Raw genomic sequence first — 26,091 nt, 5'->3', positions numbered from 1 at the left:
GGATGGTCCACCTAAATCTTGTGCTTTTTTAAAATTAAGCAGTGTCTTTTTTGTGAGCCTTAACCACTGTTAATGACACTCAAACGCTCGAAACATGAGCTGCTGTGAGCAATCAAGCACTGAAGTTTTCATATCAGACTGTTTTTAGTTTTAGTCTGAAGTCTAGACTAGAAGAAACTAAGCGTACGTATGTTCCTCCCTCCCGTCCTTATCTCCTGTTTGTTTACATTCCACAGAGACCTTCGACATCGTCCTCAGAGGGAACGGCTTCTCTCCTGGCCGCAACAATGACAGCGTCGTCTGCAGCTTCATAGTCAACCAGCAAACCTTCAGTAAGTGGTACAAACCACTGGCAGTGGCACTGGCAGCACAGCTTACATTCAGTCTTAACCACAGGCCTAGATCAGGCTCTCTATGGTGAACTCAAACCACAGCTTCACATGTTCATTCAGCACGGCTCAGATATTTTCAGAAAAAAAAAAAAAAAAGCCAAATGGCCTGAATTGATATTTGCTGCATATTAAGATCTCAGAGCATTCATCCAGTATCATTAATTTAATGGTCAGACTGGAATATGTGGGTGTTGTTTTGTCAATAAATAAGCCAGAAATCGTGTGGAGGATGACAACAAGGCGGAAAAGGAAACACAATAGACCGATATCAGTGTCCTAATGGTAAAAATAGGCATGAGAGGGGAAACCACCCAAAATAAAACTTTGAAAGAAGAAACTGTGCATTTGTTCTGTGAAGGCACGATCATGTGCTTCTGTCCACAAAGTGCTGTTCCATTCATTATGCAGTATTCTTTATACAGCCGCAATCTGCTGGGTTAATATTTCACCAAGCAGATGTTTGTTGTTGTTGTTGTTGTTTTTTTTTAAAATTTAGTTTCAACATGATGATGATTTGACCAAAAAAACAAAAAAACAAAAAGATCATCTCAAGGCTCAAAATTTGAACAGGGAAGCGAAATTTGAATAAAGATTTCTTTGTCAAACTAATGTTTCTAAGGACACAAAGTTTGGCGCTTTGTCCTGAGTTTTTAATAATGAATGAGGTGTGAGCAGAATCTGTTTCTCCGGGATAAAATGAACGAGGCTGCGAGCTGGACATCTGCACTGAATCTCAGTAAATTGTCCTCTGTGAATCTGCGCCGCACGTTGCATCCTGTCGCCCTCTGATTCAATCTGATTCAAGTTTTCCCTAGAGCCACAAACTTGCTAACTTGCAGAAACAGACCCTCCACCCTCTTTCCCCGCGGCTCTGATCTGTGAATGTGTCTCGCATGTTCATTTATTACGCAGGAACCGAGAGGAGTCATTGTCTTTTATTAAATTTCATGCACAAATCAGGAAACCTTCTTATTCAGCTCGCGACGATGGGAGCTGGTGGTGGGTGTTCAGAGGTTGGGCATGGCAAAACAAACCCCCGATCTGGGCATGTCTGTTATCTCACAGCAGCACCCTATCTATATGATCTAAATTCAACAGAAGAAAGGAGGCTATGTAGGTCACTGTGCTCCTTATTTTGAGCTCGCAGTCTGTTCTGTTGAAAAATCCTTTTTCAGGAAGCAAACGGGATTTGGCACCAAGAGCCAGTCTTTTCAAACTCTCATTTGGCCGTGGGATCTGTGGGATCGGTGACTGCCAATGACAACACTTCCCTCTTTGACAAGTTATTTTTGATTTTTCAACATTTCATCTTGACTAAAATACTCGAGCATATTTTTTTTCCTTTTAAAAAAGAAATCCATCCGAATTAGGAAGTGGCCATTAGCAGATGTCTTCCTGTTAGTCCTTTCTCAGTTTAGGCTGTCTCACATTTGCCCACTTGGGGCTATTTATTCCCTCGTTGGCTTTTGCATGTGTTCAGTCCAGACCTTTTTAACAGTGGGGCACCTTATAATTATGGACAGGCATCATGGCAACTATGGAACACACGCCACATATGTGGAACAGATGCTACAGTCTTCTCCGTCACAAAACCGGTCAGAGCCCCGAGCAGACGAGCAGGAAAAAAAAATTATCAATAATCTGAACGACCTCTGTGGCTGAAGATGGTTCAGAGCTCAGCCGACCTGTGCCGACACACACATGCACCCACATGCCCACACACACACACACACACACACACACACACACACACACACACACACCACACCACACACACACACAGGCGTGCACTCATAACCCAATCTGTCTTCTCTTTTTGAGGACAAAAATTCCTCGCAGTAGACGAGTGCTGAAATACCAAACATATGACACAGTATTGTTATCTTCCTGAATGCAGGAGAATGTGCACGAACATGATGCTTTAAAAATACATTAAGTTTACGAAATAACTGATTCAGTTTGGAAAGAAAAACATATGATGCGTGAGGCTGAAGAGGAAGCAGATCTCACAGGAGGAAGGCTGTCCTGTTTCTTTCCTCCAGAATTTTACAAAACTTAAGTTAATATTAATCTTTGAATATCTGTGTTTTTATTTCATAGAAAAAGATGATCTTTTTTTTTTTTTTTACCTGAGAACAAATCTGTGATGTCCCGTCTCTCAGAGCAGATATTCATTTTTTGAATAAATCACAAAATATTTGTGAAATTGAGATAAAATTTTCCTTTAATGTTTAATGTTGTTCAGTGAACACAGTTTTATGCTAATGTAACTTATATTTCGGCCTGTTCCTGATGCAGTGCAGTGAAATTCAGTGCCGTTACCCTGCAGTTACCACTTCTGATCACAATGGCTGCTGTTTGTTTAAAAAAAAACAAACAAAAAAACAAAACGGACAGGAGTAAATGTGATGTTTTATTTACTGTATCATATGATCTGGGAATAGGTTTTTATTTGAGTCTTGCAGGAAGCTTATTAATGTTTTGTCTTTTGTGTTGTTTTTGCAGATCACAAGCCGAGCACAGTGCGTAATGATTATCTGCTGTGTCCTGCACCGAAACTCTATGAAGTCGGACAGTAAGTACACGGTGGGGGAAGTGATAGTGGAACAGCTAGTGAGTGTATGTCAGATTCTCGTCAGTCATGTGGTCTACTACTGATACGATTCCTCCATTACTAAAGCCACAGGAAAAAAACTAAAAAAAATGAAAAGCCGTTTTTATTTTATTTTTTAAAGTTTTTTAAATGATTTAATTCAGCAGTCAACACTCAGCGGTGGTGTTCAGTGTCTCTTAGACTGTCTCCATAGTTTAAACACAGTAATATGGAGTTTTTCCACCATTAAATCCTTAAATCATGTAGATCACGCTGGCGTAAATGAATAAACTTCATGGAAATATGCACGGTATCCATGGAAAATGTAGTAATATAGTAGTTAGTTTTCCAAAATGTTGCTCGTATGAGGTCAGTGTGTTTCTGTAGATGTGTTTAAGTTTTGATCTTGGCATGTGGACAACAAGAGACGTGTGAAACTTCACTGACAGGCGTCTCACTGCGAACTGGATAAAACTGGCATCTATAAATAGGACCATCTAAATAAAATCTAAAATAAAATAGAAAATAAAAAATAAAATGTTTTTTTTTTCTTTTTATTCCCCTGTAAAACCACACACACACACACACGCACACACACAGCTACTTCCTCTCTTTCACATTCCCAAAAACAGGACTCTTTCAAAACTGTTGTGATCCCCCTTCTTCTTCGTTTCCGTGCTGCTTCCCTCTGTGTTCAGTCATGGAGTTGCTTTGTTTTTCCTTATCTCTCGTATATTTAGCTAAGATTTTTCGATCGTCTTGGTTTCTCTTAGCCTCACATGCACAGTTTATGTTTCATCTGCTTCTTTTTAGATGCAGATAAACAATTCCTAAATCTATAAATCGGCTGTATGTTAAAACAGTAGCTGAGGGGATGAAGAGTTTGGTGGAGCGTAAAGACGCGGTAAACATTGTAGATGTCGACAGGAAAAACAACCCATACATACAACCCGCAAAGATTTAAGTGAAACCAGAGTAAATATGCGTTTATTCCCGGCTGCATAGCTATTGTTTGAGTTTAACGTCATCTCTTTTAATCCCAAACCATAACAGATGATCGCTAAGGCATTCTAGATGGAACAACAGATTTTCATGTCCTCGCTGACTGCAATCCAATCAAAAATGTATGATTACGAGTGCTGCTGGCTCCTGAAGGTCCTTCAGCTCTAAAACAGATTATGTATCATAAGATGACGGTGATGCTGTAACGACTCCAAATCAGCTTGAACCTCACCTCAGATAATCCGCTCAGTTTTTAAAGTCCAAACTGCTCAGGGTGATGTGTTTTTCTGCCAGGAGCTGATGGACGGTGCTGAAGGTGGAACGCATACGTGTCCTCACACACATACTGTACGCCCACTTCTACACCTGTATGTCACAGGATCAACTGTCACGTACAATAAACACACAGGCACATGCATATAAACTCACACACAAGCTGTTTTGTCTTTAGTTTTTTTTTTTTAAGCGAAATCTTTTTTATTCATTCGTTAGATTTGTTGTTTTACTTTGAATTTATGTGGCCTGAAAATGCAGTTTACCTCGCATGTTTATCTTTATTGTCCCTGTTTAAAACAAAACAAAAAAAAAAACCAAATAAATAGGTCTGCAACCGACATTTATTTTCATTATGGGTTAATGTAGCAATTATTTTTTGATTAATTAATCATTTACTCTCATTAAATGTCAAATGCGTGAGTCCAGGGTGAGACATTCAGATTTCCTGTTTTGTCTGACAGTTCAAACATCTGAGACATTCAGCTCAAAGCGATATAAGACATAGAAAACCAGGAAGAAGAAGATGGAACCAGGAGGTTTTTGGTGATTAACTGCATTGATTTATTTTTCAATTTTTCACCGATCAAAATAGATATAATTAATAGATACACATTTTCTGTTTGTTGTTAAATAATTTTCTAACTAAATACTAATAACTAAATGGAAAGTTGGTACATACGTTAAGAAACGATGCAAAGAAGATCCCGTGTTAGAAGCAGCTACTGCAGAACTCCTTGTTTTTGCTTTTATCCTGATTTTCAAGGTTTTTTCTCTTGAATAAATCAGGAGAGCAAAACATAATCTCACGTTTTTAACCAAGATACAGTAAAGAGATTAACTTGAGCGACTACATCTGTAAACCACAGGCCTGCAGCGCCTGCTACGCCCTGATAGGACCTGAGCTGGTGCTATGTGCCGCCATTTGCAAAAGGCCTGCTTAATTAACTCTTGGCTGCCAGTGGTGACCCATTAAGTAGTTAGCTGGTACGGGTGGTGAGTAAACACATCTGTTGGAGGGGCTTTAAAAGGATGTGCGACAGATGCAACCATTCCCTTTTCCACGCTCCCCATTTAAATAATTCACCATGCACTGACAATCCCCGCACCCCGGACCACCTGCATGGAACGCCGGAGCCTGGAATCCTCCGTCTCCGTCCATCTGTCTACTTCTGCTCCATCACTACTTCTGGGGCACAGGGCGCCCGGTTAACACAGCTCTACTCAGCCGAAGAAGAATCACCTTTTCAGTGCACATTCCTTCTCTGTTTCCACTTTTGAACCACGAGGCCTTCTCCTCAGTGAGCACTGCTTGAATTTCTGCCTTGACCTCACAGACGTGTGTTGTTGGGGAGAATATTTCAAATGCAGCAGTCACTGGAGTCGAGGAAGCTGCAGCTTCCTGTCGCACCGGGGGCTCAGAGCAGGCGGCTCCGCGTCTGGGCTCGATGTCCAGGAATCGCAGTGTCCTCAGTTGGTCATTGAGCTGTGTAGGAGCACTCACAGAGAGGCATCATCTGTGCTGACAGCTGTGGCATCAGGCTTGAAACACTGGCATCTGCTGATGCCCTTCCTTCCCTTCCCTTCCCACCCCGCTCCCTCCCACCCCCTGAGTATCCCCATTAGGAGGCCCAGCACACCCTGCTGCTGCGTCGATCGAGAGGTTAAGTGGCTGCGTTCTTGCAGCAGCATGTCCTCACCTGGTGTTTTCACAATAACGGTGGAGGGCAAAAAATAACTGAGCGGGGAGTCGACACCTGCTTTACAAAGCAGGTACAGTAGCTAATGCTAATGCTCGTCAATAATTGAACAGGCTGTCCCAGAACTGCTGCTAGCAGCGGCACCACTCCATCTGCTCCAGCGGGGGTATGAAGATGTTTATGATAGAAATGTCCTGTTGTTTGATTGTCCTCCATGTGGCACAGACATGTTGGATGTGCACTGATTTGTTGTCGCACGGTGAATCTGGAACCAGCTCTCTTTGATTGCATTGAGCAACGTGTCAGCTTCAGATCTTCAATGTGCAACAACAGATGATTCGAGCTGTTCTTGGTTCTGAGAAACAAAAATAAGCCATAAACTGAAACAAAAATTCTGTAAATGCTCAACATTTGACTCTAGTTCACATTGCATTTACTTTACATCACTGGATTCCAACATTTTAGGCTTGGAAACCCTCAAATTGATGCAGTGTCTGTCTGTGGCCCGTCATAATAGGTTGTGTGTCTAGTGTGAATATGAATTATGGGCAGTTCAACCCAGCGAGTGCACGTCGCTCTTTCCTAATGGCGGCTGTCTCTCTCTCTGGAACACAACAGCTCATCTGGTCCCCGGCTTCGTGAGGCGATCCCTCCCATCAGCCCCGTTTTCTTCCCTCCATCAGAACTTCTGCCACACAAACCCACGCAGAGTGATGGCTCCTGGATACCGAGTGACAGGCCTCGCATATGCTCCGCTGTGAATTATTCAGCCTCCTCAATTTTCACATCTTTAAGGGAAGTTTGAAAGCCATTAGCGTCACCATTGTCAGCCGCTCCAGCTGCATCGCATCACCAAAGCTTAGCGTCACAGCGGGCCTACTTTCTGACAGATTATAGCGAGCCCTGGGACAAAGTTTTTCCTCTGTGGTGCCAAAGATCTGCAGCGAGAAGAAGCCTTCTGCCATTCAACTGGTGTCTCTGGGAGCCTGTGTCGCTTTCCACCCAAATTTTGACTGATCCCTCAGCCCCGTGACAATCTGCCCTCTCATCTCGCATTTATTCAAACATAGCCGTCGACCCACCGAGCAGCTGCAGCTCTCTCCTCAGTGTCACTCACTGGCTTTGACTGCGTAAAAGTTAAATGACAGGAAGTGTTGTTTTTAATTATTCATCCAGCTTTTTTAAAAAGTAATTCAGTCGACTTTTTTATTTATTTTTTTAACCTTTGTGTTTTGCCTGGTATAGCATGTGTAACATAAAAAAAAGTAAGTAAAAATGAATTTATAGAAAATGTCTTCAAATCACACCAGAGATGCACAGATTTGCTTATAGGCCTTCACAAAAAAACCAAATGCAAGGAACAATTTTCATTTTCAGCCGATTATCAGAATCGTGGGAAATTAATTTTCTGTTGAGCAACAGTGGTGAATGGTGTGGTGATATTCCTGGGAATAAAAGGGTGAAAAAGGGAAGAGGATATATGACTTATGCCTCTGTGCTGCAGCAGATTCTGCCTACTCAACAATAACTTGGTAAATTAGCAGTCAGTGTGTGAAGGAGAAAAAAGAAATGGCCTCGCTGACTATGGTTGGGTTGTGGTGCGTTAAGGATGTCAGGCGAGGGGGGGTGGGGGTGGGCATTCGTCAGTGTAACTCGCTTGGGAGCTTTCCTCCTTCACACGCCGAGGTCCACACCTCCAGCTTGATTAACAACCTGCCCACCATTATCACGGATTGAGGGTGTCAACTAAATTAGCCTCTCCCCTCACCCATCCAGCACGAGCACTTAGTTAACATGCAGGGACCTGGAATGGCTCTGCTGAGCTGCAGAGCCGCTGCAGCGTTTCAGTGGTCGGACACAAAGAGGCGTTTCCTGATAGAATCAAACCGGTTAAAAACTGAAGCGTTTTTAAGTATTTTAGTGTTTGTCATGCATTCATTAGTTTTCGTGCAGAAGAGCTCAGACGTTTCAAGTCATGCCCTCCTCATTGTGCAGGTTTAATGATTCTCCTCTCTCATTTAAATCTTTCAACTACTGTACAACTACAGTCCAGTAACAGTTTAACCTCATGTTTGTGTTCATCTTGGCTGGACTGGATTTCACGCAAGGGATTAAACTGCACATAGGCCTAAAGTGAGAGTGTTTGAAATGTCAGAGGTTTACGGCGCGGTGTATTTTGAGTTGGTTGTCTGACTTGACATTTGTGTCATCTCTTGTGTGCTGGTTGCACAGTTGTCAGGCTGTGTATGTTTTTAGTTCTTGGGTTTTTCAGTGCTTCAGGATCCTGCAGTGTTACCTAAAATTAAAAAATAACACTTACACCTCTTTAACTTCTAGATTCTTCTCAGGAATTGTCCTTTACCTGCCTTTGGCTTCTCTAACGGAGCTTATACATTGTGTGTCTGTTACTTCTATAAATGTCTACCTGCGGTTTTCTTTCTGTGGGCTGTGGCTGTAAGAGCCGAACTACCCTACACACGTAAAGGTTAAACTCACTAACTGAAAAAGATTAATTACAATTTCAATGCGACTACCTGATTGTAAGATGTTGATTAAATATGGAAAATCAGCACCACATGTCAAACAAATAAATAACATAAACATAATAAAATGCAATAGAATAAAAGAATAAATCAATAAAGTGGAGGCATCAACAAGCTGAAGTGTCAAAGTGCATCTGGTTTTAAAGTTCAGTGAATTGTGTTTTAAATATTTAGCACGGGTAAATAAGGAAAGGTGCAAAGGAGTCAGTTTAGACTGTTTAGAATACACCGCATAGTAATGGACACATGGTCTGGTTGCTCATCTGTTCTGAACCACAGGAGAATTGGTGGCCCAAGGCTCTGCCTCAGGCAAAATCCAGAGCAAAGAGAGCTCTCTTGTTATTATTCCGCTGCACCAGTTTTTATGCAGGCCTCCCCTGTACGCTACCACACACTCACAGCTGGCCCCTCACACACAATGCCACTCTGCGTACTTCTTTCTCTCCTCTCTTTTTGTGTTGGACGGAGGATTTCAGGCGTTTCACATGTTCCGTATCCTGAATTCTCATTAAACCTGTGGTAATTGGATTGGGCGTAATAGACATATGGAAATTGCGGTGCCGTTCATCATTAGGGTTTTAATTGCGCCCATTTTGGCCTCCGCATTTCCCCCCCTAAATAAGTCGTAGGAGTTCACGAGCCTTGTTACTGCTAGTCAGATTACTTCATGCACACACGCTGATGGCTGTGATAATGAGAGGGTTTCCTCCCCTCTTAGTTAGACCATTTAGTTTGCACCCGTTGGGTTCTTTAGTGAGCATCGTGCTGATGTGAGCGCTGGGCTCGTTACTTCTTTTTAAACACGGTTTGGTGGTGAAGCAGTTCAGCTCTTCATTCTAACACTGGAAGCCATGAGTTGTTTTGGAAGACCCAGCCGATATATATGACCTTTGAGGCAAATACTGATATTTGAACGCATAAAATATGTAAATCTAATGCCGATACATCCGATCTGTGCCGGCCCTTTTGTTGGAGACTTAAACGTTGGTTGTCAATCTCATGTCCAATTAGTTCCCGCTGTATTTTCTGGTATGGTTGATTGAGCATATTATTGTGACACTGATTAAACTTTTTCGTTTCAGGACTATGGATGTTCTCATCAGCCTGAACAACGGCAAGTCCTTCATCTCCGCCGCCTCCACCATCACCGCTTCCACATGTGTGAGTCTGACAAACAACAAAGCAAAATGAAATGATACTGAGCTGAAAACACCTTCCTGTGTTTTCTCCCTGCACGTTATACAAAAACATTTCTGACTCCTCTGTAACTTCCTTGTTTAATGTTTCAGTAAGCGTAGCTGATCTCGTGGTTGAAGTTAAAATTAGTGTCGTTGTTGATATAAATTAAAAAATCAACCTTTAAACCATAAATACTTTTATGTAATAATAAAAAAACCATTGTAAAATAATTATTTAATCATTTTTGCAGCTAAGTTGCCCCTATGTTTGTGTGTGTGTGTGTGTGTGTGTGTGTGTGTGTGTGTGTTATATCTGTGTATATATCTGTTTTTTGGAACATGCACCAGTTGTTGGGTCTAATGGATGACCTCCACTTGGGCCTTTTTGCTTCACTAAGAACACAAAACAGATCATAGTGAATATGTTCAGCTCAAACGACACAGTTTCATAATTCGGATGTATAAATTGATTATTGCCATCATTTTCCTCTGCAGTCGGATGGTTTAGCAGTGGTGATAGTCTTCCTGGTGCTGTTGGCCCTCGTGGCTCTGGGCCTCATGTGGTGGTTCTGGCCTCTCTGCTGCACAGTGGTGAGTATTACTACTCTGGAACTCAGGGCTTCCAGAGCTAAGAGAAAGTTATTTTCTGACAAAACATGCAAAAAAGGTCACGTTGTCTGTTTTGCCTGCAAAAAAATATATATATATTACTCACTGCTGCCTTCTCTAAATTTGATGATGCTAGCAGTACTTGCAATATCTTATTTTGATTAAAAAAAAAAAAAAAAAGTAGTATTAAGAGCTAAAGTTAATTGTGGGAACACTGAACAGGCTCTCTGGATGTTTTTGTTCTCATTGCTGAAAACATCCTGTTGCTGCAAATTCAGCTTATCTTTGAGAGTTTAACTGAAACTGTGGTTTTTACACTGAAATTGTATTTGGGGAAATGGGTCAGTGCATGTGAAGGTCAGAGGAACCATAAACCAGCAGGGTCAGGTGGGGTTCATACACTGCAGGCTCAGAATCGTTCACCAGCCGGCGCTGACGGGAAGTTGTGCTCAACATCTGTTAAACCTTGTCACCTCCTGTTCAGCTTGTTCACCCACAGTGGCTTAGCAACACCACAGAGGAAGAACCTCAAACATGAAGTAGAGAGCCCACATCCTGTTGCTCGGTGGCTGATGACTGCGTGTGATCACACACACAAGTCCTGAACACAAGATGAAGTCATTTTACGTGAACAAACTATGTTTAAAAACAAAACGAGGCAGAGATAAGCAGGAGAAGGATGTGAGTGACAGATTGCACCAAGGTTACCAAAGTCTCTGTTTGTGCAGGACTAATATTAGGCGTACCTGGGGACTGAAGCGATTAATAATAATCACAGAGATTGTTTGTGGTTTAATCACATTTGAAGCTGCCATGTCCATGCTCCAGCTTAAAACACTTACTCTGTTTCTCCTTTTATTAATGCTAATGTTGTCGACCAGAGTGTTTTCAGCTACATGTTGTTTGTTTGGTGCTTGGTTTCTTTTACACCTCTCACGCTTCTTATTTTTTTCTTCTGTGATTGCTAACTTCCTTCCTTGTTTTGCTTTGTTAAATACGGATTAGACAAATTGGGTTTCAGCAAGTTGTTGCTCACAGGCTCTGGCTCACAGGACTGGGCTATTTCAGCAGTGACCCGAGAAGGTAGTTACCCATCCCTAGGTATACCCATCCCTACTCATGACGGATCTGAGACTAAGAATAAACGGCAGTGAGCTGGAATCTAAGAAGGTCATGCAGAGAATTTCATTAAGTTTCTGTAAATGTGGAAGTTGGAAGGCGATTCACTGGTTCCACATGTTACTGGTCCCATATGAACAGGGTTTGTTAAGGTGGAACTTGAATCTGAGCTCTTCTTTATTGTTTCCCTTTCAACAACTCGACTTTCTTTTTTTGTTGATATGGTTTAAACTTTTGTTTTAGTCCTGGATATTCATGAAAGCTCCTATTGTAAACTCCTCACCCATCCCTCATCTCACCCACAGAACCATTTACAAAAATCCACAACAGATTATCGTTTGGGGCTATGAGAGAGGGGCTACAGATGGTGCACCCTGGTCTTTTTCTGTGTCTCTGCTTTTTTCTACTGAGATCTGATAAAGGCAAATTTACCCTCCACATCCAACCAGTAGACCCCCCCCCCCCCCCCCCCCCCCCCGCCCCCCACCCCCTCCTCTGTGCACCTCCGTTCCCGCTTGCTCGCGCTGCCCCTTAAATGATAGACGTCACCTGGCTTTGTGGACCTGAAGGGAGCCCATCCAGGATGAGATGGAAGCATATTTTGGAAAACCAACAAAGGCATTAAAATGTAAACCCCCTGCAGCATGTCTGGCCGCGGACGTGTTTGTCTTGGTGGAGAGAGCTGCTGTTGCCTTCCATCGAGGGACGCGGCAGAAGAGGAGGGCCATGTGTGGCTTGTTAATATTTAAACCCCCAGTCTGCCAGGTTTCAGCAGTCAGGATGAGGCCACGCACACACACACATGCCCAACCTCTTTCCCACAATCCCTCTCTCTCGGTCTCTCTCCCACGTGGCTTGATGCCAGGAGAGAGGTCATACAAGCTGTGGAGTGGTAATTTCTGATTTGTTTGGAAATTAAACTCAGAATGGCGTAGCCTTTAGTTCAAATCAAAGGATTTAGGATTGGAGATGCAGTTTTGAATAACATCGGCAGTTTATCCAAATTACAAATGATTCGCTGCTAAATTGGATGCACTTTTGGACACATTTTCAACTCAGTTGGTGCTTAACATGCTAATAATCTCTGATTATTTCATGTTATTTCATTTTAGAAGTTGTCAGCGTTGCTCCCCGATGCAGAACTTCTGTCTTCTTTTGTTTCTGTTCGCCCTCAAAATCGTTTTTTATTTGCTAAAAACAGGTTAATGTGTCCACAGTTAAAAAACACAAATCATTTTCAAATATGCTACCTGCCCCTGATCCATCACAATAAGCCTCCCGAAACAGCTTGACACAGCACGGTTTGAGTTTGAGGTTGAGAACAAACAGATTATCTCGTCCAGTCGGACAGTTTCAGAGACGGCCATATGGGGACGATGCCCCGAGCTCCTCTGATTGGTCTGAGTCTCCCCCCCGGTGTCATGGCTGCAGTGGTGAGCTGCTGCGGCTGATGTCAGATGGCTAAGTATCCCGTGGTTTAATTTTTAATTATTCCGCCACATCGCTGAGCACTCCTCTTCACATCTGTCCATCAGGTAGCTGGGAAAGAGCAGCAGAGCCCCATCATTTGTATAATGCTTTATTTATCCCACAATATGTCCAGGAAATCTGCTGCACTTAATAAAAAGAGATAATCCCGTCTACGTAAGGTGTGGCTGAAATGATGTTAATCACCGTATGGAGAGGCTACTCGCAGACCTTTACTGGATTTACTAACAGCTAGTTGTGTGTCAAAGAGCAATTAATTAACGCTAATTGATTATTTTTCATTATTCTAATGACAACAGTGTGTGGTGGTATCCCTGCGCTTAACGGTGAATGAAACAGCTGTTAGGATCTATGATATGCCATAATTACATTGCTCTTTTTTTTCCCACCAAAACCAATTTAGCAAATGTATAAGCAGCGGTGGCAGAGTAGTAACTGTCTTTGGTGACTAATGGATCTCAGGGTTGGTGTGAGACCAGGCCTCCTGTCACAGTCCCCCTCTTGCACAATAGTGGACGTTAGCACATGAATACTGTGCGTATAATTACAGTAAGAACATATCTCAGCCTGAGCGGTGCACTGGCAAAGTGGAAGAAAGCTGAAACCGCTGAAACCTGGAAACACAGAAGAATAAACTCCGTCTTTCCAGCGTGATCCGTCTCACAGGTGGAGCGAGTGGCAGTGGTGTCTTCAGCAATCCTGCAGGAAAAAGTTGGACATCAGTATGGGAAGCGTCTGACTGACACCTGACAAATGCCACTGTCAGGCTGCGCTTTGCTTTGCGATGCACATCTGAAAAACCTAGTCGAGGCATCTTGTCCTTGAGTGGAATCACATTGTGGACAACCTGCTCCTCAGGTGCCATGTCATCCAGTGTTGTCATGAACAATGCCGCTGGGCTGGTCACTCTGCTGTGGGAGAGGTGTGTCGTGGTTATGAGTGTGTTTTGTTTTTCTCTTTGTGTGTGTGTGTGTATGCCGCCACTCATCTTCCACCCAGACAGGGCTTGGAGCCGAGCCCGAGCCTCCTCCTCTGCATCTCATTGGAGCTAATTAACTCCTTAGGACTTTATGATTGGGGGGATTGCTTGGGAGCACTGAACCCCATCCAATTAATTAAGAGCTAAACGGGCAGCAGCGCTCGCCCCAAAGACTCCCCTGTCAACAAGTTGATTTTCAGCTTTTCTTTATTTTGCACGGGGGGCCCCTGATGTTGGTTTACAAGCAGAATCCTTGTAATCAGCAGTCAGCGGGGCGATGGGACGCCAGTTGCATTTACAAAGCAGCCTGGCAGCGGCAGCGTCTCTGCCGTGCAACAATCTCAGGGATGTCTCTGTCTGTCTCAGTCACCTGTCACGAATCACCTCCGTCAGCCTTGTCTGTGCTTGTCTTGACGAGGTTTGAGCGTGTGCTCGTGTGTGTCCGTGTGCGTCCCTCGATGGACTTTGTGCTGACGCTCTTTTGCTTTTTCTGTTTATCCAGGTCATCAAAGACCCGCCGCCGCCTCCTCCACCTGCCCGTCCTCCACCACCTGTGAGTATTTTAGTGTTGGCACAGTTCCAGTATACATATTGATACCAAGGAACTTTAAAAAAAAAACTTTAGTATTACAAGATAGAATAAAAATCATCAAGTAAAGTCACAGATTAAATATCCACACTGAGAATTAATGAAAGTGAGCTTTGAAAATTAAAGGAATATTTCCACAGTTGGATAAAGAAGCTTGTTGGCTTTCTTTTCAAAATTAAACTGACCCCCCTCTTTGTATTAAGTATGAAGCATGAAGCTAGAGCCTGTAGGTGGTTAGCCTAGCTTAGCATTCAGACTCATAAAGATGCAACTCACTCTTATCGTGTGCATATTTCACAAACAGGAACCTTAGAGGTGCGGTTAGATGGACTTTTGAACTTTGGACAGAGCCACACTGGTTTAGCCTCCTGCTCTTAGCTTTACACAGAGACAGACAGACAGACAGACAGACAGACAGACAGACAGACAGACAGACAGACAGACAGACATGGGAGTAGTTTGATGAGAGTTGTTTCTTCTGACTCAGACGAATAAATACATTTCCCAAAATGTTGAACTATTCTAAAAAAAAAAACTTGAGAAGTTGCTGATTGAGAAGTGAACTTGTAATTTTTATGTTTTTATGCTGAACAAACCCTTTGTCATTAGTGGAAAATGAAATATATCGTTAAAGATATGACTCATATCTCTGTCATCACAATATGCAACATTCTCTGTACTTAAATATGGAGCTTGTGCGAGTCTGGATTCATGTCCAAGGGATTAAAAACAATGAAGGAAATAATTGTAGGAAATCAAATTAGAAGGACAAAGAAAGAATCTATGGCTGTAGCACAAGTAAGGAAGTAAGTGTAACTTCCTTCCTGACAAATGATGTAGATGAGTCTTTCCTTCAGGAAGGAAATGAATTCACATGTTAATAATAAATGGGACTGAAAGAAACAATAGCGAGCACAGTCGTCCTTTTGTCAAGTTAGTAGAGTTGATGTATTTAGTCGTTTATAGGATCAGAGTTTGGATGTGGCTCCAGCTGCAGCTTCTCATATTTATACTGTGCATAGTATCTAGTCTTAATTTCCCTCTGTGTCTTTCTAAGGAGCCTGAGCCGCTGCCGAAGAAGAAGTGGCCGACTGTGGACGCCTCCTACTACGGAGGAAGAGGAGCTGGAGGGATCAAACGCATGGAGGTCAGAGACTAGACATCATCCCCCAACAAAATGTTTTCAGTAGGATGAAACACTTTCACCACAGTGTCAAGTCTCCTCCATTATGTTTGACACATCAATCTCCTTTGAGCAGCAAATCTTAAATCATTTGGTCCGTCAGAGCTTGTATTTACGGGGAAGAAAGTCTAAACCGCAAATAAAAACTGGAATCTGACAAAGACCAGATCAGATTCCCTGACAGCAGGAAGTTACGTGTTTCAGACAGCTGTTACCCAGTAAACCTGCATCATGGTCAGAGAAACCTGCTGACGTCCAGCCTTTTTCTCTGGAGCTACAAGTTTGTTGAGTTACACAGGCAGCGGGAGGAGGGACTGGTCAGTCCACTGATGCCTCAGACGTGACAGGCCCTGCCATCTCGTCCTTGGCCGTCCGGGCCTGATTGGATCAAGTCGTTGCCAGGATGAAGGATTGAGTGCTGCTGTCAACTTGACATATCCACCTCACCCACATCTCCTCACCACCTCCCCCTTCTCAGCTTCCAAACCTTGGCAGCCCCTTTGTTATCCGCCTCCTCTGAGGGGAATCCAGGTTTCAAGGCAGGCTCCTCTCCTCCTCCCCCCTCCCTCTCCCCCCCTCGCTCTTGCACCCCCTACCGCTTCCCAGCCCCGAGGAAGTTGGTGGCATTGCACGGATTTCCCAGCATCCTCAGGGAGCTCCTACCGCTTGACTTTATCCCCACGAGTGTTGGCGAGATGCGATCCCGGCTATCTCGCCTCTCTCTTCTTCCTGTAGCAGGTTGATTCCCACCGACAGGCCTGTCTCCACTTCTGAAGCTTCCCCCTTGTGGATGGAGAACAAGGTGCTTGTTAAGATCAACCTGCCCTATCCCCTGCATCCATATTTAAGACGTCACGCTAAGAAAAACAACCTCCGCCTCCACCGCTGTGCCGCTGCCAATATTTCAAATGTGTATTGAGCGGACTGAGGTGACAACGTATCTTTTATTCATCGCAGCCCTCTCTTTTCTTGATGGTGCGGCAGGCCAGGGATGCATCCCGGAGATGATTCTGAAAAGCTGTTCTATATTGTCACGGCTTAACCTACAGCTTGAAAACTGTGTCGCTAATTAATCACCTTCCCCCATTCATGCGATGGTGTATTTTTTTTTTTTTTTTTCTATCTCCTCCTTGCAACAGATGTGATGAATTCAATTAAAAAGCAGGACAGCTTAACTAACACACAGGCCTGCATTCACACGCTCACTCACACACAATAACACATTGTACCACATGTAAATATGCTTATTAATAAAAGAAAAAAGAAACAGGTCATTTAATTTTCTTATGGATGCATAATTACCGCAGTTGTTAGCTCCTTCGGCCTCCTCTGCTTACAGGCTGTGCAGGTTACGGATGTTCTTTTGTGAACTTTGGATGTTATGACTGGTCTTTAATTAAGGGCTACAATTAAAGTCCATCATACAGGTCAATTTAAGAGCGAGTGCTATTCAGCTTGAAAGAACATTTGTGTAATTGTCTTCTGCTGCTCTGGAAGATGTTTGTAAAGTTTGAGAAAATCACCTCCATATTTTTATTATGGGCTTTGAGACTACAAATGTATAAAATGACGCCCAGCCCTGAGGTCGACTAATGGCTCTTGGTTGGTTTTATCCGCACAGGTGCGCTGGGGTGAAAAGGGCTCAACTGAAGAGGGGGCCAGGCTGGAGAAAGCCAAGAACGCCAAAGTGTCCATACCAGAGGACGCAGAGGAGCCAATGATCAAACGCCCCACCCCGAAACCTGCTTCCACCTACCGTCGGACAGAGAACAAATGGTACACTCCCATCAAGGTGAGCCGGAACTCCAGTACTTAGTTTCATGTCATGATTCTTGTTTTCTCGATGTGTTGTTTTCCTTCCACGTAATTTTTCGTACCATTTCTGCAAATAAGGTCAGTAACATGTTGCTGAGACGCTGCAATCCCGTTTTTCTGTTCCATCAGGGTCGTCTCGATGCTCTGTGGGCCTTGTTGCGGCGGCAGTATGACCGCGTCTCTCTCATGCGTCCCTCCTCTGCAGACAAGGTAAGTCGGTGAAACGAACCTCGGAGTTCATCCCTCGTTCTTCTCAGACAACACTGAATCACTGACAACGGAAAATCTATTCGCTGAAAGGCACGAAACACAAACCATACCCAGGACAAAGACAATATGCAGAGGCATGCACAATTTTGGAGGAAGATTTTAAAAAAGAAAACCTGGGCTGTGTGAGTGTGTGTGTGTTTTACAGTAGGGTGTGTGTGGGATGCAGTAAATGAGCGTCATAGTTCTCTGTTGGGATTTTTGTTGCACAAACCGCAGCCTGAAGGGAGTGAGTCGACGTCTCATCCTGTAAACACAGAATATCTTGCATCAGTCAGCAGTGTGGATGGTCTTCCTCTTTTTTTGGACTATTAAAGGTTGTCGTAACCTTTCTAAAAAAAAGAAAAAAAAGAAGAAGCCTTTAAAAAAAAGTCACTATCTTTATGCTTCCACAGCTTCTGAGTCTCGGCCGTTTCATTTAAGAACTGATTATTTTATTGCTGCGTTGCGTTGCACTGCAGCTGGGGTGTCACAGGAATCTGTGCACTGCGTCTCAGCAGAGGAAGCTGCTGGCACAAGTTTTGCATTGTGTTGTTGTTACTTAATCGGGCCAGTGTGAGCTGCAGCTGCAGCCGCTCACAGAAGGAAGCATCATGACAGAGACAACCTAATATGGTCAGACTCTGGGCTTTTCTCAGCCTCCATCAGAGACGAGGAAACATATCAGCTCTACAAACCGAAACGCTGAAACCCAACGCCCCGCAGGCGGTCAGGAGAGCACACTGCTCACAAACTGCCACTGAGCCCGATTTAACCACGTTTTGGTGTTTTGTTCGCTTTCTAAGGCAGCAGACAAGCCAACAAACCACACCATCTACTGTTAACACTGAGCTACATGTATGCTTAATCTCAGAAAGAATACTTTATACCGTGGTAGTAGCTGTGGAAACCCCCCCTGTATCCCACATTAATGCTGCATACAGCTTTTTTTTTGAATGTTACCGAGTAGAACCACATTAAGGCGCAGCCTAAAGTAAAAAAAAAAAAATCTAATATAGAGCTTTAGAGAAAACTGACTTCCAAACTTTTTCCTGTTCCTGTCACTGTAGTAAAATATTGCGGAGGCTGTACAGGCAGAGGAGGAGAAAGGACCCGAACACATGCCTACTGTATATATTTCATCCACTGTGGTGTGGTGTGATCCTCCTCCTGTTCACAGAGGCCTGAGAACTGGAGCCATAAGAGTTTTTAATGGTTCTCAGGATGATGTCAGACTCTCTCAAGTGGAATAACGTTCGCTGCTACGAAGAACACGGAAAAAAAAACCCCAGCCAGATGTCCAGCTCTGAGCCTGACAGTCACTGCCCAGGACGTTGTGGTGTTGTTAAACAGAACGCCAGAAGATGCACCTTAAAAAATGTGGCAGTCTGCAGGTCAAAAGATGTTCAGTTATCGAGGTTAAAACGAAGCTAGACTTTTGTTTAGCTTCGTTTTGAGACGTCTCGGTTGTATATAACCGTTGTCTGAACATCTTTTCAATGCTTTTGTTTAAAAATAAAGTTAAGACCTGCGGCACATTAAATTGCGATAACTGAAGCTTTTTAAAAACCCACAACTTTTTAACCAAATTAGTTCTTACCAGGTTGTAACCTGGTTAAAAGTCAGTAGGTCACCAGTTGACCTACAAACCACGAAGCAATACGAGTTCAGACCAGTTGTTACTGCCTGTCTCAGAGCCAGTGGCTTTAACTGTTGTAATAACTCTGTGAAGGCAAACAGGACTGAAGTATGATGCCGTGCTGTTTGTGTGGTGTTGTGAGGCTTCATGATGAGGACAGCGTTTGCGTGAAATGACCACACTTGCATATTTTCCTGCAGTACGCTTGTAGGCAAGGCCCTTGTTTTCGTGTTGAGATGACAACAATTCCCCTGCCCGATATTCACCCGCCTGTCTGGGTTTTAAGCAGAAAAGGGCAGAGTGTGGAACCATCATGGCTGCCGCTCCCACCGTGTAAAAGATGATAGATGTTCCCACACATCAGGTCACCTCAGTCGCTCCGAGCAAACTGTTTAAAAGAGCCGAAAACAGAGCGTGAGGCCCACTGGTGAGTAAAGCAGTGGTGTCAAAGCACTCAGGCTGGAACAGGAAAGGCTGCCAGCGGAGTCCCTGACACCGCTGGCTCGCTTCATTCTCATGCTGATCACTGTGCCAAACTCCACTTTTAAGTCTGTGATCAAGACTGTGTGCATCAGACGCAGGAGAGGATCAAACAGGAAGCCACGCACGCCGTGTGTTTTTGAAGCGTCTTGACTGAGCAGTAGTGGACGGTGAATGGAAACCGGTGAAAACAACATGTATTTTTAAGTGAGTTTGGATGTTTTGAATCCTCCGCTGGCTCACAGATTTCACCGCAGCATTTCTAGCATCTCGATGAATAATACAAATGCTTTTTTAATAAAAGACAAAGTCTAAGTTCTAATTTAATTCAGTTTGTTTTTACTTTGAGTCTTTGAGCACAAATGAAATTCACTGTAACGCTGATTTGATTCACAGTGATTTAGTTAATGTCACTGCTTCCAAAAAGTGTAACAGCTCAACACGTGTAAACTTTAACTGGCGTCACTTAAAGTTAAAAAGGAGCTTTTTATCATTTATTAGCTCAGCATCTGTCTAACATGAAAATCTAAATCTAACATGGTCAAGAATGAACTTTGAATCTCGGCTAGTTTGTAGTTTTTTTTTTTTTTTTTAAGTTCATTTTAGTTTTTTGGAAGAAACACTGTGGTGTCATATTAACCTGTGTAAATCAATCTGGTTTACAAATTATAAATAATTATGCATTTTTAAATCAACACCGTCAGATTAACTGATCCCTGAAAGAAACTATGTCCTCGGTGAAGATGGTGTGTGGTTTAAGTGACAGGATCAAACAGACTCTGGGTAAAGTCTGTGGAAACTTACACAGCTGAGGTGTGGTTTCATGTTTCAGTGTCCAAGATGTGAATTTTTAAACGTGGACGTGGAAAATGAATCAGAACTGTCCACTGACCTGTAGCATGGATATTTGTGTTAGCATATCTACGTACTGCTGATATCATATACCTGATATGAGACAGGAATCGTTCCTTGATTCCATTTTTATTGAGTTTTCATGATCATGACATTTGTTGCCGTTACCTGTTGTGGGGTTTCTTCCAACATTCTTTCTAGTAACTGTCATTTTTCCACTTTGGGCTCCTGTTGCACCCTCGGCTGTCCGAGGAGGAGGAGGAGGGTCTGTGTTTGGATTTCCTGGCTGAGAAGTCTTTCTGCATTGTTTTTTTTTTGTTCCTCATCTTTTCAGGGAGCTGAGGCGGAGTGAGTAACCGTCACTGTTATTGGCCTCATGTTGCCGGGGGCCCCACTGCAATGGATGCGACTTTGGTTTCTTACAAGTAAACTTGACTTGATCAGAATGTGAAGAGTCTGAATTGTGCGGTGGCAGGTCAGGTGTAGATGGCAGAGTGACATGGAGAAGAGGAGCAGCAGAGGGAGGGGAGATAGGAACGGGGGGGGTGGGGGAGGTAGAGCAGCGGACTTTGATGGCGGACAGGAAACCTCCAGGGTCATGAATTTTTCTGCGGGCTGCATCCGCGGGGTTACAAGGACTTGTACAGGTGTAAGGAAGCAGGTTGTCACAGACATCTGTTCAGCACGGGGACCCGGGCGTCCACGCCGCCACCCTTCATGCTCTCCCCCTCCCGCTCTCCTCGCTGAGCTTCCATCCTCACCCTCCTTCCGTCTCTGAGCGGTCTCCTTTCCTGACCCCTCGCTCCCTCCCTCAGTGCTGCCGCCCGGAGCCAGACTGCTGGATTGTCAGCAGATGCAGAGGAGAGACAGAGAGACAGAAAACGAGTGAAACGTTTTTTTTTTTTCTCTTTTTTTTTGTGGTCTCACATTTAGTGCCTGAGGGCCTTCAACACCAAAGGTAGAGCGGGGGTGGACACAGCTGCAGTGCCGAACTTGCCCCAGGCACAAATAAAGAGATCTAATGTGGTTTGACTGTGTTGTCGGTGAGACCGGGGAGCCGGGGAGGCACTTCAGAGCCAACTTAGCACAGCAACATCTGCCGCCAAGTTTTGCCAGGGATCGACTAGGGACAGCAGGTAGAGGAAGGTGGCAGAGAGAGAGGGGGAGGCTGGCCTTATTCTGATGCTCACTCAGGCTCTTTTTGAAGAGGCGGTGCATGTGTGCTTTTTTTTTTTTTTTTTTTTTTCACAAATCTTTTTTTCTCATTTGCCACCCCCACCTTCACACCCTAGGTATTGTTTTCTAAAAGCAGCTGTCTGCAAAATGTCCAAACAAGGTGCGTAATGAATGATGCATCACCATACATTAAACTCTCCTACAGAAAAAGACACAGGAGTAGGCACGGCAGAAACAGAGAACAGGCGTCTGAGTCCTTGCGAGTCCGTTTGGATTTCCAGTTGGATTTCCATTTGTTCTTCTCACCCTCATCTGTTCCTCACCAGGGGGACGTGTGGGCTGAGTGTGCTGGTGCGTGGAGGTTAATGGTCTTATCTGATGGACCTCTAGAGTATTGCTAAAGCATATTTGCTGTTGAGCTTATAAAAGACATTTTTAGCAATTTTGTGGAGGAACAGTTTGTTCTTGAGTCGTGAAAATCGAGGTTAAAAGTTCTAATGAAGTGATAGTTACTGATCCCAAGAGTGAAAAGAGAGCACAGCAGAGAAACGCAGTCTCCTACAAGCATCTTAGATGTTGCTCAAGATCTCAAATGTCATTTTGGCAAAACCTCAAAAATTCAACCTCACCTAAAAAGAAAATCCCTCTGCCCTTCTCTGCTACTCTCATTTCTCTTGTCCTAACTAGTCTTTGTCATATATAGCATCATACTATTAGCTCTGTCAACCTAAAATAAAGTTTATCAAGAACATATTTACATGTGCATGAGTAGTGAGTGCATCAGTAGAAAGAATGTAAATCCCTGAACTGTTCTCTATAAACAACCAGTGGAAGAGAGCTCAGGATTTAAAGCTGCAGCACTCGGAGTGCTGAAGCAACGTGTTGATTTACTGATTAGTTAATAAACAGAAAATTAAATTTTGATGATCAGTAAAAATGCTGAACATTGACTGCAGCCTCTCAGCTGTGAAGACTTTCTGCTTTCTCTGTTTTGGATCATTGTGAATTGTACTCCTTCGGGTTTGGACTGTTGTTTTGGAAAAAGAGTTTGGAGACATTACCTCAGGTTCAAGAAGTTTGTGATAGTGATTTTTTTTATTATAATTTTTTCAACAATTAATAGACTGAAGTAAAAACAAGAAGTTAATCAATAATGAAAATAACCTTTTTCGGATATTAGAGCCAACAGAATACTCCCAGGACGATAAAATTATGTAAGAGATGCAAAAGGGAAAAAAAGTGAGGAAGAATCTGTAGACTTTATTTTATCAGGAGGAGACGTCAGAGGAGGTGGCGTATGAGAAAATCTGAGAGGTCGACTGGATTTTGGAATTAAACAGTCGAGGTTTTCACCTTAAAATACACGTAAGAAACTGCACAGGCCGTAAACTACAGTCACAGCGTCCCACCTCTCTGTCTTCCTTCTTCCTCCTCTCTTCCCTCGGCGGTTTTATCTGTCTTTCACCCTGCCGGCGCTCCATGCCCCGGCTGTGACAGCATCTTAATTTAACAGCCGTCGGTCACGTTGTAGACTGTGCTGTGGGAGCGTTTAATTAAGTGACTGTGAGCAGAGGGACTCCACGGACCTGCTCTGGAAGAGTCCCGGCAGATGGAGGGAAGAGAGAAAGAAAGAAGGATAGATGTAAATGGGAGGTGGAAAAAAAAAAAAAAGAAAGAAAATGAGGACAAGGCTGGCATAAGCCAAGGGCCACCGAGGGTATAGGTGACAGTCTGCTTGCCTGCCGTAGCCTGGCATGGCACGGCATGGCATGGCTGAGCCGTCCTTGGAGGTCACAGAAATACACGCTCGGGTTTGTTTTCTCCTTCCTCGGCAGCGCGGTGTGGAGCCTGCCGCTTTCTCAGGGCTCAATTAGGATTCTGCGAGGTGATTGTTTGCATGGAAATGGAGCCAAGAGAAACATTAGACTGGAAATTGGACATAGATATTTGCCTTTCGGTTTCAATATTTGAGTGGCATGAAGGTGCTACATGTAGCATTTTAGCATCAGTAATTGCCGCATTCATTTTGAGACATGAGCATAATTACTGTAAACAAACAAGACCATGGCTGGGAGGATTGGCAGCCTCTCTGTGGCCTCTACACTGCATTTTTACATTGTGAGCCACTGGGTCACATTTTGTGGGAAATGTCCTTCCATCACAAACGGAGCTCAAGTTTCTCTCTGAGTTTCTCTCAATGGCAGATGGTGGAGGAGTGAACGAGTAATGGGGGAGAAAAATTGTTTCCAATATGTTTATCGTCTTCACACAGATCCGCAGAGAAAAGCTATCATCAAAACATCATCTTTGCAATGAGAACCAAGAGGGATTATGGGAAATGTAGGGAAGCAAATTCCAGGGCTTTTGTGACATTAAACACATTTGTACTTTACATCATTTTTTTCACAGCAGCCACGGATTTCAGTTTGTTCTCCCGACCTGAGATTTGTAATCCCTCACTGAGCAACTAGCTGCTTTAAAGTTTTGTTCAAATGACGTTAACACTGATGCAGTTACAGACTGTTTTGAAACTCTTTCTTTGGGTGTGTTCAGTTAAGCTCAGATGCCTGAGACATTATTGTTGTTATTTCGTCTGTGGTAGCTGGTCGTCATTTGTCTCAGAGCTGCGATTTTCTGAAACACCAAATACAGGAGATTGAACACGGCATCATCTCTCAGTGGTATTGATCGTTTTGAGTTACACAGAGATATATTTGTGTTATTTATCCTACTGACTAATAACAATTATTAACTGTTACCAGTGGTAAACAACATAAACCCAACTCACTTCACCACTCAATCAGATTTAAATGCAGATTTGTATATTGGACATTAGCCATGCTATAGGATCAGCAGGAAACTGGCTGCCATACTGGCTGCACTGGTGTATCAGTATGTACTAGGCAGGCTGGTCACATGGAAATGATCCAAGACAGGAAATGGTTTCCTCACAGGAAATAAGGGAGGCTGATTACAGCCTGAGACAAAGCACAGTGACCCATTTAGATACTAGCAGGACGAAAAAGCTCTGATGGCCTCAAAATTAGGGACTGTTTGATGTGAAACGATAGGAAAAACTGAACACTGTGTCTGACAGTACATTCAGCAGACTGTTTAGTCTTGTGCTGTACGTGAAAGATGCATTTAGCAGCTTCTTTCTTTGCATCTTTGCACTTGATCTTAGTGTGTGTATATATAGCAGAGCGAATGTGTGCTTGGTATTCTTAAAACAAAAAAACTAAACAGATGCACACATATTCATCCTTTCACGCTTCCCGTTTTTTGCTTTTATCTTTACAATGCCACACTGAATATGGTGAGAACATCTTTCCTGAAACTAATAAAAGCCGTCAAACTGTATTGTTCAGTGTTACAATAAAAGCCCGAGAGGAGCCAAAAGATGACACATCCTTGAAGGTTTTCAGCTTTGCAGAAGGCCCACATTTTGCTCTCTTCACAGCCGTTGGAAAGAATAATTTGGTACCTAAACGTCTGATAAGACAATATGCTAATGTGGTATTAATATATGCCTAAAGAAAGAGTTGACAGCGGCACTAATGCAGAATAAACACAGGGTAATACATGCGAGAGGACATCTACGCATTGACATCAGTCAGGATGTTTACCCTCACAGATAAATACCTCACTGAAACAAATGTAACACTTCATTTCACAATAAAAGGTTTAAATCGAAAGTAAACAACCTGGCAAATGACATTAAGTTGAAGTGAACCCTTAGATCAGAGAGCATGAGATTTCCTAATTAACAGGGGTAATTGGAATTAAACCAGAGCGTCACAAATAATGAAGCATTGTGAGGAGAGATGAGGCCTCGCTGGAAAAGGCTGGAGTCGAAAAGCTCCAAATAACAATCAGACATTACTCATGCTTGACATTTAACCCCCGACCGCCATCAAATTCACCTCTCCATTTGAAGAGGGAGGAAAATATTCAGTGGTTTTTTTTGTTTTTCTTTTTGCTTTCTGAGAGGAGCAGTTCTGTTTCTTTGCTGCTGTGAGAAGGAAATGGACAACAGGATTAAAAAAATGAAAGTTACTTTAAGATATCAAAATTCATCGCTCTCTGGCCACAGCGGATGTCTTTAAGATTTTTCACAGTTTATAAACTTGAGCGGATATTAGTTTATTTCAGGCTTCCAAGAAACATCTTTTCAGTTAAACAGTTTTGTAATCTGATTGCGGAAGCTTCTATAGAAGCTGCTTTGTATTTGTCAC

At 43.2% G+C, this 26,091-nt stretch overlaps 1 protein-coding gene across 4 annotated transcripts in view; it reads left to right on the top strand.

Annotated features, from left to right (window-relative positions):
- Positions 1-26,091, top strand: part of antxr2a (ANTXR cell adhesion molecule 2a) — a 149,888-nt gene that overhangs the window by 13,561 nt on the left and 110,236 nt on the right. For all 4 annotated transcript variants that reach the window (XR_005894304.1, XR_005894305.1, XR_005894303.1 and 1 more), the window contains exons 9-16: positions 237-332; positions 2,898-2,967; positions 9,586-9,664; positions 10,177-10,272; positions 14,379-14,429; positions 15,523-15,612; positions 17,270-17,440; positions 17,593-17,673. Coding sequence is in view for 1 of the 4 variants with exons in the window: in XM_041042350.1 (XP_040898284.1) it covers positions 237-332; positions 2,898-2,967; positions 9,586-9,664; positions 10,177-10,272; positions 14,379-14,429; positions 15,523-15,612; positions 17,270-17,440; positions 17,593-17,673 (734 nt within the window). In the remaining 3 variants the exon portion in view is untranslated. The remainder of the gene's footprint in view (positions 1-236; positions 333-2,897; positions 2,968-9,585; positions 9,665-10,176; positions 10,273-14,378; positions 14,430-15,522; positions 15,613-17,269; positions 17,441-17,592; positions 17,674-26,091) is intronic.

Source organism: Toxotes jaculatrix, chromosome 7 (genome assembly GCF_017976425.1).
Source record: "Toxotes jaculatrix isolate fToxJac2 chromosome 7, fToxJac2.pri, whole genome shotgun sequence".
Taxonomy (NCBI): domain Eukaryota; kingdom Metazoa; phylum Chordata; class Actinopteri; family Toxotidae; genus Toxotes; species Toxotes jaculatrix.
The sequence above is the reverse complement of the archived record's forward strand: the minus strand, read 5'-3'. Positions and strand labels throughout refer to the sequence as shown.